The sequence below is a fragment of the Fulmarus glacialis genome, unplaced genomic scaffold (genome assembly GCF_000690835.1).
Source record: "Fulmarus glacialis isolate BGI_N327 unplaced genomic scaffold, ASM69083v1 scaffold38697, whole genome shotgun sequence".
NCBI lineage: Eukaryota > Metazoa > Chordata > Aves > Procellariiformes > Procellariidae > Fulmarus > Fulmarus glacialis.
This window is the reverse complement of record NW_009224482.1, coordinates 13127-34650: the sequence shown is the minus strand read 5'-3', so window position 1 is coordinate 34650 and position 21524 is coordinate 13127. Positions and strand designations below refer to the sequence as shown.

Below are 21524 nucleotides of genomic sequence, written 5' to 3'. Positions count from 1 at the left end.
TAATTTACACTTGCAATTTTTTGGGGTATTCAGTGTGAGACGAAGGCCATTTCTTCTGACCTGTGTTTCATTCTTAATCCTTATCTTTGCAATCACAGAAGTTCAATTACAGCTGTAGACACAGGCTGGAGAAAAAATACTCCAGCCATGTAAGAAATTACTGGTAGAAAATGTCAAGAGCTGAAGCTTTTACAGGTTTAATAGAAAATTAGACTGTATGGTAGTTATTCTGTCTCCTAGTCTAAAGACTTGTAATAGTTACATGAGGATTTGCAAGCAGTATCTGTAATAGTTAACCTTCACTGTTTAGAAAAACATGGTCAAAAGTTTATGTTGTGGTTGAATGTGAAAGTGAGTTAACTGAGTAATGATTCATAGTGGGCTGATTTGACATTGAGGAAAAAGATACTTCATCCTCAGATGGCAAAAAGACTTTGTTTTAGTGGATACCTCTCGTAAGTGTTGTGTAAATTTGGCAGAGTTTTAGAAGCAGTATATGCTGTGTGTATCAGGTCTATTCTGTCTGCAAGCCTTTGCTTAGGTATTGAACAGATTCAGATTTTTTTGATATCTGCTTTATTTAATCAGGGAACTATGGTAAGGGTTTGGGTTTTTTTTTTTATTATATACTTTCTCTAACAAAGCCTAGTTTTGACTTACTTACATTTTTGTGGCATTTCATAACATTTAGATCCTGTGCAGTATTTAAACAGCAGCATATGTGTGCTATCTGCAAACTACAAAGAAAATAAACCTTTTTAACCTGTTGTTATTGCTGCTCTGCCCAATGCTGATATGCTGTGTATGCATTGCCATTGCATACATCACTTCTCTTTTTGAGAACTTTAAGTGAATCGAATGCAATTTGAGAAGTTACAGAAACATGAACCAGCTGATCTTGAAGCGAAAAAGAAAAAATAAATCAGTGTTGTTATCGGTGCATCAGGGGTTCCTGTAGCGGTCAGTGTGCATAATCTTACCCACGAAAATATGAAGTAATGTGAACCTTTCTTTTTTGAGGAAAAATGAATTTGATTTAGACTGCATTTATTGTGGAATAAAGATATATACATGTGCATGCTGACATATTGCAGAACCTGTGACGCACATTGACTTTACTCTTTCTTTTTTGAACTTTTTTCAAAAGTCTATATGGTCAGTGTCTTTAAAGCAGAACAAATTGGACCTTCATTTCTGTGTTAAAGCTTTCTGCGAAGAACAGGGGATGACTGCAGTTTTTATTACTGGATTCTTTGCATTCTTTGTAAACACCTAGATGTAGAAATGCGTCCATTTCAAGTTCAAAATATGTAACTGAGAGCTTATTCACTGTGCAAAGCAATTATTCCTAGTTATTAATACAAGTATTTAATTTCTTAGATTAAGGTCCACTATATGTACCATGTTTAGGACTTTAAAACAGGTCTCACTGCTTTAGGCCTGACTCTCACACTGGAGCTGGGGTTATAGTGATATAAGGAGGAATTTTTTTTAACCAAAACAATACAGGTGGCATGCTAATATTTTGATGAAGTCAGGTGCTGATTGCCCAAACTATAGGAAGATCCTTCAGCATATAACTGACTTTAAAATTATCTTCTATTTTCTGTTTGAGGTTCCCCAAATTTATGAATCTCCAGTTCCCTCTTTAAGTGGTGGTCCAGTTTAGAATGTACTGGTGACATTACAACCAGTGGTGAACTGCATTGGGATGTAGACCCAGCCTGTGAAGGCTCAGGTAAGAGTTTGGATTTTTGTTTGTTTTTTTAACTATATGGCACAGTTTTGGTAATACTTTTTTTCAAAAGCTTTATCAGAAATGATGAAAGTACTTTTTCAGAATTTTTACAAAACAAAGCCATATATTAAAAAAAGAGGCATTTACCTGAACTTCTCTAGGCTGGTTTTGTGGTCATCTTTATTTCCCTGCCTGAGGTGTGGGGTTCCGGACTGCAGTGCCACTTCAAGGGGTGCTGGTGATCTGTAGCTTCACAGGACTTGAAAAAGGGGAAAAAAAGAGAGTTTAAAATTGCTACGAACTGAGCTCTTTTCTTAACCATGAAAATTGGAATATTTAGGATGCTTCCTATATGTTGTTTAAAAATTCTCATATTACAAGTGAAATGCATTCACAAAGTTGTAAGAAGACATCAAAATAATAGTGAAATGTAGGAGGCTTAAGCCTACGTTGGCATGGACTACTACCTAGAAAATTTTTCATTTTCACTTACTGTGATTGAATGATGCACATGGTAAAACATACCTACTTTTTACTTACTGTTGTATAATGTGAGGTCTTAATAAAATTTAGAAGTGCTGATAAGGGTAGTAAATGTCATTTCTTATGTTTACAATTAGAACATGTTAGTTCAGTCATATTTCTTCTGTTCAGCTTGGTCTGAATTAAAAAGCTGATGAGATTAGCTTTTCTAGCCAAGTAAAATGTTTGGCAGCATGATATGCCTTTTAAAAAAGGACATATAAGCTTATAGAAAGAAGCACTGTCTTCTGTCATTAGGCTTCTCAGCTTGCTGTCCAAGACCTCCCCTTCCTTTAGCACTTTTGATACAAGTTAATCCCAATCACGGGCTTCATAACTGTGAGTCAGTGATCAAAGCCAGCCTGCCCTTGAGAGAGGCGTACCAATTCCTGTGCTGAGTCAGCTGGAATACAAGTAGATCATCTTATGACACCAGCTTTTTGCTCTGATTTACATTCTAAAAAGTGGATGACTACTCCATTGAAAACAACTCCGCTGTAAATTCTTCTCTTCTAAATTAGAAATTATATGTAAAGCACACTTCAGTTTTGGAAAGTGAAATATATTAATGTTAGAAGTCTCATACTTAAGAGCTACGTCCCATCTAAATCTAGATGACAAATTCTGTGGTGTGGCTTAGGTGTGTTTGGCTCAAGGCACGGGCACAGCTGAACAAAGGTGAAGACAAAACAGGATCAGTTTTATGTTTCCCAGTTACGGAAATAAAATGTATAAGCCCAGTTACCAAAACAAGCCAGCTCCAAAACACACTGAGCTTGCCTCAGACTCTCTTGGTCTCTGTTCTTCACTCCTTCTCCCCTCCCCTACACTAGGTATCAGTGTAACGAAGGAACAGACTGATTCTTGCACCAACAGCTGGGAATGAACCTCATTTGAGGATATATATTTAAATCAGCTTTGTCAATTTAGCAGGTTTATGGCTGTACTACAAAATAGGTCATGCTGGTGATTTTGGCCCAAACCTGGAAGTGAGCTTCCTATAGGAGAGAGTGTATTATTTCATTGCTTTCCTTGTGTAGGATTTAAATTTATGTTAAAATTCCTTTAGCGTGCTGTGATGTTGGCAGACTATGACTCAGTTTATAATACAGGATATTAAATCCTTTTAGCTTAGCATGAATTTGTTTATAACAGAGATTAACAAATGGAACCAAGATATGGTAGCCTAGCCAATATCTTTGAAACACTGCACTAATTTATGTACATCAGCTCATCTTAAGATAATACAGAAGTAAGATCTGGTCTACAGAGGTGACGACGAAAATAGACTCACAGAAGATACTGAATGATGCATGTGTCATTTGTCTGCACAATGAACGCAGTGCTGATGGTAGTTATTAACGGGTAGTGTCCAGTGGAAAAAAATGCACTTAACTGCTGGGGTTTTTGTTTTGGTTTGTTTTGGTTTTTTGCTGTGATTACATGAGGATTTTTATAAGACTGTCTGGTGTGGTACTGTGATAAACTTGCGAAGACGTGTTCTCAGTCATCAGATGCCACAGAGGTATAGCATCTAGGAATGCAGAACTATCGAACTGTCCTATGAGCGGGATGTATTTTCGTGCTTTAATGTTTTAAAAACAGTCTATACGCTGTTATATCTGTAAACAGTGTCATCTTTAACATTTTATGCTCATAGGTATAAATATTAAAGATACTGGTATGCCATTGAATATTTTATGTTGAAGTATAAATATTCTGAAATTTACATTTAGCACATGGTTTGAAATACTAGTGTCATTTGGTAGTTGGAGCAAAGGCTTTAGGAGTCATGACTCTTCAGTGTTTTTTCCAGACGTGATAGAAATTTGAAGAACATAGTAAAATCTTTGGTCATGGACAGGCATTTTTAATATTGACATGTCAGCAAGCTTCAGGCTGTTCAATGACTACCTAAAGAAATACATAATGATTTGAAACAAGTGGCTTTGCTTCTGTCATGCCTAGAAAATGCAATATGGCTGGCTGCTCATAAAACAAACCCAAAGCTTCCTTATGTTGCTGCTTTTTATTTTTTTTATTTTAAACTAACATATGATCGTGACATTGCTGTGCAGTTCTCTGCTGCTTATGTTTTAAGTTGAAATCTCGTTTTTGTTTCAGATTCTCCTTCTTCTGTGGTTAACAAACAGCTTGGATCCATGTCACTTGATGAGCAACAGGGTGCGTGTGACAGGAAATGCGCTATACCCAGCCATAGTTGATTGCAATGCTTCCTTTTAAAATTGCCTTTCATGATGATAAACAGTCTAAAAATGCTGTTCATCTACATAAAGTAGAATTCTGTAAGCAGATCTGCTGGAAACTCATTGACTATTTAATTCTCAATACGAGTAACAGAGTAAGGTTAATTGTTGTCTTCAAAAGCCATCCTATGCTCAATTCTTAACGTGTTCAATGTAGGTACAGTAAACATCTTATGTACTCTACAGACATTTAGAATATTTTTTTAAATGCAAAGTAAAATTAATTCTTTAAACAGTCTTTTTCTGAATGGTTCTTCTTGGATCAAAGTGCAAATATCAAGATTGAAGTGACTTTTAATCATATAATGCCAAATTAATTTATCTTATGCAAGGGAGATGTGCAGCTTTGTTATACTTGCACAGTTTGAGTAACTCAAGAGCTCCTATTGCACTTATGTGCATCTTACCTCTGTAACTCCTTGTCCTACACCCCTTCTGCTAAACAAGTACTAGTGTTTCTCTATAGATGCCCTATGGGCTGGTGGTAGAAAAAACACTTGTGAGCTTTCTTTATGCCCATTATTCATCAGTCTTCAAATTGTGAGCAGTGAAGTGGGCCATAGGTACGCTATTCCAGCTGAACCAATGTTATCTGTAGTGAATATTTATGCCTGAATAATTAATGAGTGATAGATGGTAATTTAAAAATAGATTTCCATACACTCTGCATTATGCTTACTTCCGTATCAAAGCCTCTGTAGAGATTTCATAGCTCAAATCCCACAAAAGAGCTGGGTGTTTCATCTTGTTTCACACTCTAAGATAGAATGTGTTTTGAAATCCCATTTCTGAAAAACAGTCTGTTTGGCAACTGTTGAGATTATGGTTTATTTTAGGATGCCAAAACACTGGGAAAAAATCAAGCTGTGTCTTATATTGACAAAATATATTCATTTCGTGGAATTACATTTTGTGATGAAATAGCCTTAAACCTCAATGTGTAAATTTGCTAATTATTCATGGTTCAGTAGTCTACATCATTCCGATAGTCAGGTTTAGCTGGAAAACTTGCTTATGATTAGTGGCCAAGTTATGCTGTCTGTTATGAACTCAGAATAAAGCATTATTTGATAAGAGTAGAATAAACTAGAATTAACATAGAAAGTCTATATGTTTACTGAAGTTCTTACAACTGCAAAATTTTTGGAAAACTGATAAATTGTTCCATGAAGTTGTGAATTAAGCCCATCTGACAACAAAGATAAAACGAGAAGTTTTGGTCCCAGAAATCAGTTCCCAAATCTGCATCAGATTCCTCTTCAAGCAGGATCAGTTGCCTTAAAGACTAGTTTGTGTAGTAGTATTGTTAATTGCATAGTTGTAATAGACCCATAGTTGCCATAGACTCTTGGGAGTTTTTTCTAATAATTTTTTCCTTTCTTAAGAAATTACTTGAACTAATGTGAAGAGGTTTTCTCTCATAAAAGCACCTCAGGTTTTTTAATATGCAAAAAAGCCCCAAATAAATTTGTTTATCCAAACTTTATTGGTAGACCAGTTCTCTGATTGTTTTAAGGCAATGTTGTTCTGTTGTGATGGTAAGGATCGCCTGAAGAGACACAGAATGTTACTTCTAGTTTGGAAAACTTGGAATTTTGAAAAGGAGGTAATTTATTAGGAAATCTGTTGTTCAGATGATAACCAGAAAGAATAATTTGCTGAGATGCAGTTGGATTTTTGAAGTTAAACTGCATTAGTTTCACTTCATATTTGAACAGACATCTCACAAAAGTATAAGTAGCTAATGAAGGAGGTCATATCAGTTCTTTTTATATAGAAATGTTTTCTCTTTCTTATTCCTATTTTTTCTTCATTTGGTACTGAATCAGCTGTCTTCTGTTGGACCAGTCTCTTCTGTTGGCATTTATGTTTTAAGACCGTTTTGGGTTTAAAGATCTTTTGATACTTACTACAAACACATAAATTTATAATGCCATTATTCTGATGGTCCAGCAGAAGCTATACATCATTCCCGTCTGTACAAAATGGTTTCAAATGGATTACAGTGTTCTACAGTGGATTTTTTTGGTTTTGTTTTGCTTGTTTGTTTGTTTTTACTGTGATTGTAATAATGGAGGGTGGCTGTTAGATTTGTTGTAGTGTAAAGGCAATGTTACGACTGTAAGGTACTGCCTGAATTGGTATGATTAAAGAGGGAACCTGAAGCCACAGAACTAGCTCGGTAACTTTGAAGTGTAAATGTGTATATGCATCCCATACCATCTTAATGCTGCTGCCGACAGAGAGAGAGGCCATACTGATTACTGCTATTTCTAGATATTTGCAAGTTGGTGTGAGGGTTTAGTAATCCCTTATGGTGATGTCCATACCAGATTGTTCAGTGCCACATTATAGATACTTGAGCTGGTCCGGAACAAGCTGGTATGTCAGCTGTGGCAGAGTTAGTTCCTCATAAACAGTACTGTAAGTCCTTGAAACTATATTGGCACGTGTTGTGTCCCAGCTAATTAGCTCTGTCTCCCAGTCAGACGAACTGGTTGAGCGTTGGTATGCATATAGAGCTCTCCAGATCTATAGTGAGCTCTGCAGGTGCAAGCTCAAGAATTTCAGACCTGTGCTTCATTGTAAGGCACAGTGTGGTCTGTACTGCCTCCTTCGGTAAAATGCAGTACTGTACCTAATTAGTATAGGAATCATCTAGGCAAAGAGATTGTATGCCTTGGGCTATCGATTAGGCTGGTCCAAAGAATTATTTGATTTTCAGTCTTCCCATAGACGTCATTGTGCCTTATACTGACTGGTATCAGTGTAACATTGTTCAGTCAGTATTCCTCACTAGATAAAGGAATGTCCACCCTTCCCTCTGAGTTCAGCTGCTTCTGATGAATTTTCATGTGTTAAGCCTTCCTGTTGAATTCCTATTTTCTGAAGTACACCATTTATTTTCTCCTCTTTGGATCAATTTTTCTCCCTTCAGAAGTAACTCTCTGGTTTTTGCCCAGAATATAAACCTATCTTCAGAATGTACAAAGCTGATTTTCTTATGAGGAGACCATGATTAGTGCTGGATAGGAATTATTTTGGAAATTTTTCATGAAAAGTCATCTATCCTCTTCTCATGGGGTTGCCAATAGACTAGTGAATAGGACAGCATTTGAGTTGTGGGAAACTAGCTTGAAGTTCCTTACAATGTTAGTTTAATTAGGTAATGCAATCTGTAAACCTGTCTTTATGTGCTTACCGCTTCATAGTTAAGAGCCCCAAGCTTTGTGAAGTTATACTTGCACAGGTTCTTTTTCTAAGGGAAAAAGTGTATGAGGGGTATTGCTTTCAGTTGTGGGGGTTGTTTTTTTTAAAAATAAGGTTATGAATGAAATTTTGTCTTCAGTTTTAAGGGCGGTAGTTAAAAGTACCTTTCTCCTGTAGGCACCTGGAGAATGGACCATTTCATGGGAGTTTCTGTTCTAGGACAGGGTTGCTTATGAAATAAGACTGCAAGTTGTTGATAGTATCTTTAAAATATAATGTGTTTGGCTATAAAATCTAAGTAGAGTTTCAGGGTATTCTTGAGGAATTTGGAATAGAGTTTAGTAAGGTGTTGACAAACTACAACTTTCTCTTGGAGCAATTATTATCCTACCAGAGCTTGCAGTCAGATAATAGTTTTGGCAATAGCACTCCCCTAAGTCACAGAAGCCGTACAACTTTTCCTCTTCTTCCTTTCATTTTTTATCAATGTGAAGTAGGTCTGGCCTGATGGGATGAACCTAGTAGTGAAAGAGAACAGCGCTTCATTCTGATCTAGTCAGTCTTTGGCAACCACATTGTTCTTGAAAACAAAGAGTTCATGACTTCTGGATTTTGTGTGGCTTCTCTAAAAGAATGTTCATTTATGTACTAGGCAAAGCTTATTAGCTTTCTTCACTGAGGCTCCCATTCAGCTTTCATTAGCAGTTTAAGTTTAATATAAAATAGTGAACTACACAACTAATTCTGTGCAGTTTATTATCAGATTCTTGTCTCATCTGTCTTTTAGAAAGTTTCTTGTTCTTATTAGTGTCGATTTTATGCCCTAAAGCTAGTTTAAAAAAGAAACTGACCCGATCCAAATTGTAGCTCATGTTATTGTAGATTTAAGAAAAAGCTATTACACAATATGGTTTAACAGCTATCTATCTCCAGAAATTTGTAAAAATAATTTCTCAGTCAGTGCCCTCTTTGGATAAGTCTACAGCAATTCTTCCAACTTTTGAGCGTGAATAAATGAGCATTGCTTCCACAGTAAGTGTAGTCAGAGGACAGTCTTTATGCATCTTGGCTGAATTTTTTGATGTTTGATTTTAAGACAGGAAGGCACTGTAATGATAATATGATCAGAGCTTTATAACACAAGCCATTTTTTCAATTAGGTTCATTATAGGATGGCGATGTTTGGTTACTTTGGTCAGTAATATTAACTAGTTTTGTGCTGAAGCAAGTGTTGTATAGCAGTATCAAGTTACAGTATAGTCATTGTTTGGTGGTTGTCTTGGACTATTCAAGGCAGTAAGTTGTCTGTTTTTACCACTCTGGGTTCCCAATTCAAAGATATATCTTGTCTGTGCCTATGACAAAGAAGGTAAAGAATTCTCCAACTATGTCACTTTTTACTCTTTCAGAGTCCAGCTCCTGATGGCTTGTGCAGTATGTTGGAATGATCAGTATTTGCTTAGGAAGGGATGCTCAAAGTTTGCACAGGCTTTTATACTAAGAGATGCTTGCTGATAGCTTGCCAAAAAATGGAGAAAGCACCTGTTTAGTTAAGAAAGAGCACACCATTTTTGTTCAAAATATCTATATACGCCACTATAAAATATTTTCTTAGATTTGTTTCTTTTCTTTCTCAGTTTATTTCAGGAACTGGAAACCTTGCTTTTGATCAGTTTTATCCCTGCTCCACTCTAACAAGAGTGTAACTGGAGCCTTTATTTTAGAGAGGCTATGAGCTTTTCTTCGCATAGCATGAGGCCCATGCCTTATGTAAAATTAGGATCATGGTTATAATTGGTTAATTCTCTTTCACATAAAAATATTTTAATTTTTCTTACAGGGTTTTCGTGTTTTGTTTTTTTAATTTCTCTTCAGAATATGTAGAAATACATATTTAAAGTTCTTTGGAGCAGCTGATCACTGCTCTGATCCTGTGAGTGGGCTTCTGCCTGTCAGCAGTTTAAAAATATGAACGTTGATCGTTAGATTAAATTCTTATGTACTATTTCATAGTTCCTATAACTTAATTGTATTTTTAAAAATAAATATCCTGTGGCAGTATTGTAGCCATTACTGTTTTACTAATAGCCTTTTTAGTGGGGGAATTTGTAGGTTTGTACTTGAATTGAACATTAGATTTTAACTGATGTTTACCCAAAGATGATCTGAAGCTTTTACTTTATTACAAGTGTCAGTCTGCTGCCAATACTGCAAGTATACTTATAGTCAAATTTCTGTACTCTATAAGCCGAAGAAAATATGGCATGGTTTTGTCCAAACAGTCCTGAGATAAAAAGCTCAGCATTCATGAAAAGCAAGACTACATAGGCTATTGAGTGGTGCCTAATACTAAGTAAACTCTCCCATCTGAGTTCTGAGAGAATGGCACCTCTGTAGTGAGGCTTAATCTGATGGTACTTTCCATTAAGTTTTTAGTATTGCCCAAGGCCAACTTCAGTATTAATGGCAATTGTGCCATGCATACAGATAGATTGTGACTATGAATTTTACTCAAGGGTGGTGGGTGGATGGATGTCATTGAGCTGTTCTGTTTTGAAGGAGCCCACTGAACATCCTTAAAACTATATATGCAGCAAATGTTTGTCAGACTTGCAGTGGTTTTCAATTTGATTCACTTCTGTTGCTTTTGGACATCATGAATAGTTTGTTTTACAAGTACTCTCCTTCTGCTTACAGTTATTATAATAAGAAAGGTTTTTTAAACCCGAAGCTCTCAGAACATGAATTTACGGTGTTTTTATGACAACTAGCTGACAAGTTACAGCAGGTCTAAGGATATTGGTAGTTGACTGGGTTCTAAGTAGAAAAAAAGTAAAGGGGATGGTGATTTTTTTAGACCACCAATTGTGTCTAGATCTCATCATCTTTTTTTCATGTGTATTTACTGAGGCAAAAAAGACTGAACACCACTTCCAAAACCATTTTTTATTCTTATTATGAATATACTTGATAGAAAAGGGATCTGCTTATAAAGGATAATATTGGGTACACATACCTATCTGCAATTTTATTTACCTGCATGTTGAAGGACAGCATCTTCTTTATCTGCTCTTATAAATACAAATAATTTTAGGCCATTTTTAAAGCATTGCAAATTTGGTGTGTTTACTCTGAAACTTTTTAACTTTTTGCTTGGGCTGTAAGAGATCTTAAATAGATGTTGTACATGTTACTACCACATTTGGCCTTTGTTAGGATAATTAAATGAATCTTCAGAATTATAACAGCTTTATGTATATTACTGATGCCTATCCAAACTTTATCAACCCCATATTTACAGAGAGTGATAAACCACGAACAGGAACAGGTGAACCGGTTTTAAGTTTGCACTACAGTACAGAAGGAACGACTACAAGCACGATAAAACTGGACTTCACTGATGAGTGGTAAGAAGTTAATTTTGGTTTTGACTGGTTATTGATCAGCACATATCACTAACATTCATCTAGCACAGATACAGATAAATTATTTTTCTGTATAGTATATGTATATTTTTAGGTGTATATAGACAATTTGAAATGGCTGTAGTCCTTAAGCGTTCAGAATGTAAAAGACAGTCATACTTTAACATGAAATTTATGCAAGAGCTATTTTTGTGATATTTACCATGAATCTTTTTAATGCTAACATAATTTGAAACATGCTATGTGCATCAAACCCTAGTATAATATTAGTGTTCACTTACTAAAGCAGGGTAGTACAATGATGGAAAGGTGGTCCAGGGGCTAGTGCTTTAAGTTTTAATTCTCTGCTCTACCAGACTTCTCATATGGTATTCTGCAAATTAGTCCTTCTGTGGCACAGTTCCCAAGTTGTAAAACAGTGAAATTAGTATTTCTGTGTCTGAGGAGTGTTGATGAATGCATATGGTTAAGATATCAACTTTGTGGACTGCTTAGATATTACAGCGATGGCATCCTTTTCAGATAATAAATGCATGTCTAACTGGCCTGACTTACTCCATTTTGTATTGAAGTCTATCGCTAGAGCATCTCAGGATCTCTCAAAACAACCACAATCCTTATTTTATCTCCTCTTACTTCTATTCCTTTGCTTATGTTTTCAAAATTGTTGTAGAAGACAGTAAGTAGAAATGCTTGCCGGCATTTGTTACTGGGGAAGAAAAAAACCACCACATTTAGCTACTCTCAAGTGCTGTGGCTTTAGACATAAAACATACACCTTGCCCATAGCAGTTTGGAAACTTTAAACAGTGGTCTGTGTGTTTTCACAAGAATGAAGACTTTGCCCATGTGAATCTAAAATACTGGGTGTAATGTAACATGATAATTATGTTCAACCAATCTGTCAGACTGTATTTCTCTTTAGAGTCCAAATCCAGCAAGCTTTGAAAGAATTAGTTTTGCTGTCATGCTTTTAACTAATTCTGCATTTAGTTTTGTAGTCATCTTTGTTTAATGTTTTAAGATAGGCAAATTTCACAAGAGGAACAGAGCATCAGCAAATGTTTTGTCAATTTGTCCTAGTGGTTTTTTTTAATGTAATAATAAAACATTACTACCACTGTATCACAGAAAGCAAATTTTACTAAACAACATTAATACTTTGTTTCTGTGTTTATTTTAAAACAAAATTTGAAAAATGCATTTTACACTTCAAACAGTTAATGATATAAGTGATTCTGAAGATGGAAAATTTGAATCAACAACTACCTCAAAAACAATATTAAGAAAAAGTAGAGTGTACAGGGAACGGAGATGAGGGACAGGAAAATTACTTGTTACAAAAATCTACAACTGGGGAAGAAAAGACTAAGTGAAAACTACTAAAACTTAACTTCACTTATATATTCTGTCTAATAGCAAGTATTTTAACAAATCTCTTGGGCCAAGGGTTAGCACCGTGTGAATGGCAAACATCAAATTATAATACCGAAGGAGAATGAAGGGCTAAACATCGTGATCTTTTAAGACTAATGGTAGCAATATTCAAGGCTTTAGGACAGTTCTGGTAGAAAGGCATATTAAAACAAGCAGCACATGGGATATAAACCAAAATTATGGGAACTAGAATGTGCATGATTCAATACCTTTTATTTGATAGAATAATGGGTTCTAGAAACATACATGGTGTAATAGAGAGAAACTGTCTGGATTTCCAGAAAGTGTTTGATGCTTTGCCGCATGTTGAACTTCCGTTCAAGGTGGGACAGATAGATCAATAAAGAAACTGAACATAGTGTAAGCTAACTTAATCGAGCTTTTGTAGTGGGCAGTGTAGTGTGGGTAGTGAGAGAAAGAAGTATTTTCTAGCGGGACAGAGTTGAAAGGCATTTGCAGTTCAGAGGCTAACTAAAAACATTGTGCCGAAGAATGGAATAATAGAAGTATATTCCATATACCAAAATGATGCAGTTGAGGACAAATAACAAAAACCTAATCTGAAATTTGGGAGTGTTGTGAAAATGAAATGGAGGAAGACACGGACCTACCAGTCACTTCATTCTCAATATAATGCGGCTACTGGAAAGGCAACTATGATCCTAGATGTCAGCAGCTGGGAGACTTCAGCCAAGGATGAGAATTACTGGTGCTGCTGCTCAACTCTGCTTTGTGACTTAGAATGTTGTGTGCAATCTTTGTCATGCTTTCGAGAAAACTGATTCAAATTGGCAGAGGTTCAAAGAAGGGTTATGCGGAGAACTGGGGAAACAGAAAACCTGCTATGGAAGCAGATAGTAGGGCTTAATTTAACGAAAGCACAGGGTGTTCTTTTGCTCTCTCAAAAACATCCTTTTCATGTAACTGCTGGTGTGAAAAATAACATTGAAGTAAAAACTAAAGCAGAGTAATACATGAATGTAAATTAGCATTGAGCTAGGAAGTAGATTGCTAAGAGTCAAAAAAAAAAAAAATCTTAGTTCTTAGGCTATGATTTAGTTCATAAAAGTGATTATATCATATGAGGCATGAAATAGCAAAAGTCCTCGACTTGGTGTCTAGCAGTACCCTTCTTGACTGTCCATTCAGAAACAATGCTGAAAATTCTTGATTTAGAAGAAATACTGTAAGGGCTTGTCGTGGTTTAACCCGGCAGGCAGCCACACAGCCTCTTGCTCACTCCCCCAGTGGGACAGGGAGAGAATTGGAAGGGTAAGAGTGAAAAAAACTTGTGGGTTGAGATAAAGACAGTTTAATGGAACAAAAAAGGAAGGGAAAATAGTAATAATAATAATGATAATGATAGAATATACAAAATGAGTGATGCACAATGCAATTGTTCACCACCCACGCTGACCAATAACCAAGTAGCGATTGCAACTTCCTGGAACAAGCCTACCATTCATATACTGAGCATGACGTCACATGGTATGGAATACCCTGTTGGCCAACTGGGCCAGCTGTCCCGGCTATGCTCCCTCCCAGCCTCTCAAGCGCTTGGTAGAGCATGTAAGCTGAATGTCCTTGACTATCAGGGTACTTAGCAACAACCGAAAACATCAGTGTGTAATCAACATTCTTATACTAAATCCAAAACACAGCACTAGGAAGAAATTTAACTCTATCCCAGCTGAAACCAGGACAGGGCTAACAAAAATTTTCTACATACTCCAAAACCAGTACAGCAACGAAACAGACTATTGCTCATCAAGATGAGTAAAAGCTCTCATGTTTAATGTAAAAAATAGAAGTACTGAAGTCTAGACTAGATTCTCAAGAATCTAGACTAAGCATGATTTGTGCTGCTTCCAGCAATGTAGCATATGAAATAGTTTAGTAATAACATACACAGGTAAGAAGAGACTCGTAACAGTCTAAATTCTTGAGAATCATGCTTACAATTCTCATAACTCATCTTTGTTTCCACTTTTGTCCAGCGATTTGCCTAAGTTTGAGGCCACAACACATATGTGGGACAGGAGAGAATGGGAGAGCTCAGGAACAAGGCTTTTGCATTTCCTAAAATAAGGTCTTTTCTAGAGAGTCTAAAAACATTAGTTTTGATGACATTCAGAACAGCAGCGTTACATATTTCCTGAGGAATAGTTCTCCTTATTGTAAACAGAATTGGTGTTCCACAATAATTATCTAAACGTGAATGGGGAGTAAATCTCAAGTACCAGCTTATAGTAAGTCTTGAGAAATAACAAAACTTTGAGGACTGAAAGCCGACATCGAAGTTCATGCCTCAAAAGGTACACGAATGACAGTTAATGGTGAAGAACGTGGAGAATTTTATCTGAATCGGTTTTTTAATTGGATGGGATAAGATTATGTATTAGTGTTCGGCTGACAGCTTGTAATACCTTTAATAAGATCTCCGATCATTTATACATGTAAAAAATGTGTAAATAGTGAAAGAAAGCAAATCCTTTTGAGTTCTCACAGTATTTTGGAAAGCAATGAAGAAATCCTTTAAAGGTTCAAAAAAAAAAAAAAGATAGGAAGGAGAGAACAGGGTTCTGTATGCAGAGGAATAGTGTGGGATGAGTGGTGATGGACATAATAAAAGAGAATTTTGAAATTGCTGTGAAGGTTGTTAGTTGTAGCTGCTGCCAGGAGCTATTGAATTGTGAGATTGCAATGAGAAAAACGATGAAGGTCAGGCTGTGCTATTGCAATGATCTTATCTATTTACATTATTTCTAAATTTTTTTTTTTTTTTACATGTTATGTTGCCAGGAGCAGCACAAATTCAAGCTCTAGAGGGAGTGGAAGTCATTGCAAAACTGAAGGCCAAGAAGACGCTATAAAAACAAAAGCCTCAGAAGAATCAGGGCCTGAAGATGAAAAAACAAGTAAGATACAGTGGTATTTCTGCAATGTTAAGGTAAAAATTCTGCTCTCGTATGTTCATGACTACCATTGAACACGATGGGAGTCTCATACACATGCATATGAAGGCAGAATACAGCCGTAATAGAACATGGTTGTTTTTTTTTTAGGAAAGAAAAAGATACCAACCTGAGATAGTTCTGAATAAATATAAACAAAATTAACTTATCCTGTCTTTAGTTCTAAAACCCTTATTCTTTTTTCTTAAGGACATATTCTGCCCCAATTTGTATCGAAAAATAGAACAACTGCGCTTTGCAGTCATAAATGACCGCTAGGTATTTTTTTACATTTATTTCAAGCTTTCACTGTATTTTGTTACATGTGGTTGTCTTGCTCAATTCATTGCCAAAAGGGCAGTCAAGTCAAATGACTGTTTCCAGATAAATGTTTTTTTAAAAAAAAAAAAATCCCTTTTAATAGCAGGATAGCTTAATTTCTGCTTCAGAAATAATAGCTTTCAGTAAGTGATCGTCTGTTTCAAGAGTATTAATGCTATTTTTGCAGCTAAAGTTCTCATAGCATAGGATATTAAGTATATTAAGGAACAAGAAAGAAATACTTTCTTCTTTGTTAATGTATTGACCTGGGCAACTAAATAGGTTTGTATATACTGACTTTTATGTGATTAGTATCTGAGATTTCAGTAAAGTGACATGTGGACTTTGGAGGGAATTGCTTTGATTGGTTTGATCTAGGAGTGCTAGTATCGTTTAGACTTGCTTACATTATAGATGTGGATCTAAATGAAGTAATGTGATTTAGTATTAAATTGTTTAATTCAGGAGTTCCTGATGAATCTCACAAGGAAGACGCAAGTGCTGAAGAACTGAAAACTACAGATGAAACTGTAGAGATGACAGAAGCAAGTATGTATCTGTACTCTTTCAAATATAGCTATATGAAGAGGTAGAGAATGAAAACCTAAATTTCCAATATAAACTCAGTAGGCATAATTTAACTTCTGTGACCATTTATAATGTTTTCTAAAATAGGCTATAATCATTAATGCTGTGACTTATTTTCCCCAATATTTTCTGTTTGCTGTACCAGATAAAGCTGGTCCTGAGCATTCTGGAATCCAACCAGAAGAAAATGGCCCCAGTATTGACGCTGTCTCTGGAAATGGAGTGGAAGAAGCCTCCTGTGAAAAAAGTGCAAATCAAGAAATTTCAAATCAAAGTACTGAATCCACTGCCAACTCGCTTGCTGCAAACGATGAACCTCAGCCACACCCAGAATCCTCAGGGCTTGCAACTCCAGACGAGTCCTCTACCAGGACCTCAGCTCTCCAAGAAACTGATGATAGTGATGATGATCCTGTTCTGATCCCAGGGGCAAGGTATCGAGGAGGACCAGGACACAGGTTAGGGGAATACTTATCTCTGCTATTGCTTGGCAAAATGCTTTCTTTTTTTTTTTTTTTTTTTTTAACAGAAGTTCTAGAAACCCATGCATCATATCCTTAATTAAAATAAGTTGTTCTTTGACAACTAGCCAAGAGCTTGATGGCTGAGTCTAATTTGCCTATATGTAAGATATGTATAGCTTATATTCTCCCTCTTAGCCAGGCAAGCTTCTACAGATCTAATACCTGCTTGTGCTTATTTGTTGCCTGCTGAATACCCCAGTGCTAAATATTTGCAGTTAATTTTTTATTATTGTCCCTGTAGTCATAAGTACAGAAAGTTCATAAATTTGTGTACAGGATACAGGGACCTACATTTTCTATCAACTATACTTTAGATGTTCTTACTTTGGCAAAGCAAGAGCTTTTAACTGTTGTTGTTCAGCAATGCTGTGTTTGTCTGTAGTATATACATTAAGGCTGATGTGTTCAGTTTTTCATTCTTGCTTCTTTTTCTCTGAAGGAGAAACTCTGTAATTCTTTTCCTTTTGTTGGTTATTGAATAACAGTATGTACGGCAGTAAAAAAAAAGGGTAGATTACTAGTTGTCATTAATGAAAGATGCATTTAGTAAGCTTTGTGTATTTTTTTCTTGTAAAATATAAACAGCTGTACATACTTGTTTGATCATTCAGTAAACTTAGCCCGCAATTTGGTATAGTTGGTTTAATACCTTGGTTCGCTAATTTCAATTTTTGGACTTTTTAAAAGCTGTAATAATTATTTAAGCAACATCTCTATTGTTAGACTTAAGAAAATACCTTTTTTACTTGTTTTAGATGTTATGTAATCTAGTGTCAGATGCCGTAGCTTTACCCCTATCCTGTTCAAAGGCAGCATTATCTTTCTATTAATTTCTTACGCTAGCAATGCAAATCCTTTACAGGAAGCATTACAATATGTATTCATTAGGAAATCAGAAATAATTTAATAGTTGTATATAGAAAAGGTTTTGAATAATTTGCAGTTAAAAAAAAAAAAAAAGTAGTAAGCCACCACATTGTCAGTAGTGAGAACAGTCAGTGGTTGCTTATTACATATCACGAGTAATTCTGCTCAGTAAAAGACAGTTTTTATGAAAAAGCCAATATATACAGATTCTGTCTTAATCCATTAACTTTCCATGCAATACTAAGTAATTGTAGATAAATATCTAATGGCAGAAGTCATTTCCACTGCAAAGCCAATCTTCATTACTATCTAGAGTTTGAAGAGCAAGCTGTGAAAAGCCCTGCAATTTCAGTCCCTATTTTAGCTTCTCTTCATGCACCTTATGTTGTCTCTGTGATGTAATAGTTTTTGTAGTAATTTAATAAGAATGACACTTCCAGGTATCATATAGCTGTTACAATTTCCCACTAGTGGGGACATCTTAAATGAAGTTACACTTCATCTGACATGTTTTTTTTTTTTTTCTTTCTTTGTGTGCAGTGAGATTTCTTCCTGTAGCAGTTTAAATTTATCATATAGGAAAGATAATTCAGCTAAATTAATGATATAATTAAAATTCTTTATGCAGCCCCCTGCTACCTTATTCTTCCCCCAAATAAAATCTGACAAAAGTTGTTGTGTAGTCAATACTGGTTTAGGATTGCCTTCAGGCTTTCATTACTTGGGTTTAATGCCTGACCAGTTCATTTTGTTCTGCTTTTGCGTGTGTGCAAGCAGTGAAGTTTTCTAGTTTAACTTCTGAGCAGTCAGATATACATTTACATTACGTTCCCTGCTATTCTTCTGGTTTCGGGAGTTTCTAAATGCCCTCTGAGATACGGAAGAAAAGTAAGACATCCTATGTGTGCTCAAAGGAATTTGGATTTCCAGAGAGAAAGCAGGCACTGGTGGTCTTAAAGGCTAGCTATAAGCCCTCTTAGTATTTATCTCTCATATGAAATAGAGTGAAAAGAACTGGAAGTCCTCTCTACTACTACTGCAACAGTTGTTATAGCATATAATCCCTTTCATAAACTGATCAAATTTATATAAAATCCCCTTGGCCCCTTAACTAGTGGGAAGCTACCTCAAAACATTGCTGCTATAATGGGTATAAATAGACTAAAGTTAGTAATTTTGTTTTGTGCTAACATACTGTTTTGATTGAAATAATTTTTTCATGCCCAGTGCTTATCATTTGAATGATGTTCATCCTGTCCATTTTCAGCTTTTGTCTCACTAGACTAAGAGTGCCAAGTTTTTCCTCACTCTTAGCAGTAAAAATTTGTGGTTTTCGTGTCTGTGCTCCTCCATGTTCTGCTTCTTTCCTGAATATGGTAGACCAGAATTATGCACTCTGCACTGTTTGGATTTTGCTAGGTTTAATGGTATGAGTATTACTCTTGGTCTAGAGAAGATTCTCTGAGACACAAGTGAGCTGTAGTTATATCCTTCTCCTCTCTTGTTTATGGCTTTCTCATAGTGGTGGCTTGTGGTCAGACACAAGATCAATTAGTATACTGCAGTCTTTCCTACTTTATAATTTCTTATTAATGTGTTCTTATCTTTCACCAGAAGGAAGCTCAGAAGTGTATGACTGTCAATTTTATACTAGTGAATTTCTCCCCATGTTTTTTTCTCTAGGTCCTACAGTCCCTCTATATTCATAAAGTTACCCAACCTCATGTCCTTGATGCACTGCATGAGTACATTCCTACATTTTGCTCAAAGACTATTAGCAATATATTGAACAAAATTGCCTGCAAGACTGGTGCTTAACTCTACCAGTATGCTTCCTTTAGGCTTACATTTTCTCTTTTCTCACTTAGTAAATGGTATTACCTAATACTAAATCGTTTACTAAATCTCATTTTCTCAAGTTTATCTAATAATTTAGTTTCCAGTGTGTGATCCTGTAAGATAATTAATGGCATTAATATGGAAGTAATAAGTAGATATTTTCATTTTCTAGAATATCTAGGGGGGAGTTGCTTTGGGGCTTTTTTATTTGCTTGTTTGTTTTTTTCCTTTCTGGAGAAGGTTGTAAGGCTAGCCTGCAATATCTACCTTTTGTGAACATATCTTATGCAATGGCGAAAAAAATGTTCAATTCTAATTTTTCTCTAGGACAAAAAATAAAAAAGAGGCTGTAGCCTTCTGAAACAGAATGCTAAAAGCTGTTTGACTAACAAGCCTTTTCCAGTATATAGCATTACTAGTTTTATCTACAACCAGTTTCAGGTTTCTTTAGGTTGTGTTTTTTATATACTTAATAACTAGCTATTGTTTATATTGAGGAGAAACTGCAGTTGGGAAAATGAAGATAAAGGAAACTGTCTCGGAGTCATTTTCCCACTGTAAAGTACAACTTTCTCAGTTGAGAAAGGAAGGGTAGACTTCTGATTCTTTACTCTGAAATCATGATCGTAAACTTCCTCTTAAGGAAAAGAAGTGGCAGATAATACCCTTTTGATAGCTCTGACAGTACCCGCAGTTAAATAAATGGAGAACTTCCTGCTGCATCAACTCCGCTGGTCTCACTTTAGTTTTAGTAAGATGGATGTAGATTTCAGATTTATGAATAGAATGTTGTCCATTTTGCAAATCTAATGTTTACAGAGCTTCCATTTTTTGAACTTTGGGTACAAATCCAACTTTTAATGTTTTCAAACTGAGGATTGGGTCTTTTTCTCTCTCTTACATAATAGATGAATAGATATAAGGGACATAATCTCTTTTTGTGGATGCTTATAAATCTCAAAACAAAATGAGGATAGATAGTTTCTCACCAACTAACCTGAAATTGAACTGTCAGGAAAGACTATGCAACAGATACGGAAACGCAAAGTTTGCACCCGCTTTAATATTTTGAAAAGGACTTACAATAGTAGCAGCAAAATGTGTAGAAATACCATGATCCTTTGGTTGATAAATTGGCTAAGTCAGCTGAATGTTGACTAGGAATCAGCTAGGATTGGTTTTGACACAGAAGGACATTTCTTTGAAAGAAATAATTGAGAATGTGACATCTGACTTTTTTCTGTAGCATTTCTGTAGCCACTGAGCATCACTATAGGAATGGTGAAGATCAGTAACTAAAAGAAGCTAAATCGTTATTTAATTTTTTTATTGTCATTGGGCTAGTCAATACATGTTCTTTTTAACAAAATGTATAAGGAACTGCACAGAACACTTCTAAATTTAAAAAAATGAAACCTGTTTTGTACAGCAGAGCAGTTTAGCTAGATACTTAACAGAGAAAATAACCTTCTGGGCATTTTAGGGAATCCACAGGAAAAGATCCCTTCTCTTACAAATATGAGGAGATATGCAGGTTTTTAAGTCTCGAAGTATGCACATAGCATATCTTCTTTAAAACATACTAAGTTCAGCAAATTTATTTGGAACAGAGATAGATAATATGGCTTGCCTTAGCACCGTACTTTGTAATCTGCAGGGGAAAAAAAATAATCTATGCAAAATGTATGTTCTTCGTGCACGGAAAGTGCAGTTTTTAATGGATTGATCTTAATTTTCACAAATTAGTCAAAACAACTCTCTGAGGGCTGCCTACCTACTTAAATGACTGAATTAATTTTGTTTGGACTTTGACAGAACTGATCTATGAGCAG

At 35.6% G+C, this 21524-nt stretch overlaps 1 protein-coding gene across 1 annotated transcript in view; it reads left to right on the top strand.

Moving 5' to 3' along the window:
• The window catches only part of LOC104079952 (DDB1- and CUL4-associated factor 6-like), a gene marked incomplete at its 3' end in the record, with an annotated part of 42044 nt that overhangs the window by 8737 nt on the left and 11783 nt on the right, over nt 1-21524 (top strand). The window contains exons 3-8 of the mRNA XM_009582160.1: nt 4385-4444; nt 8145-8150; nt 11039-11144; nt 15402-15517; nt 16340-16423; nt 16608-16920. Of these exons, the coding sequence (XP_009580455.1) occupies nt 4385-4444; nt 8145-8150; nt 11039-11144; nt 15402-15517; nt 16340-16423; nt 16608-16920 (685 nt within the window). The remainder of the gene's footprint in view (nt 1-4384; nt 4445-8144; nt 8151-11038; nt 11145-15401; nt 15518-16339; nt 16424-16607; nt 16921-21524) is intronic.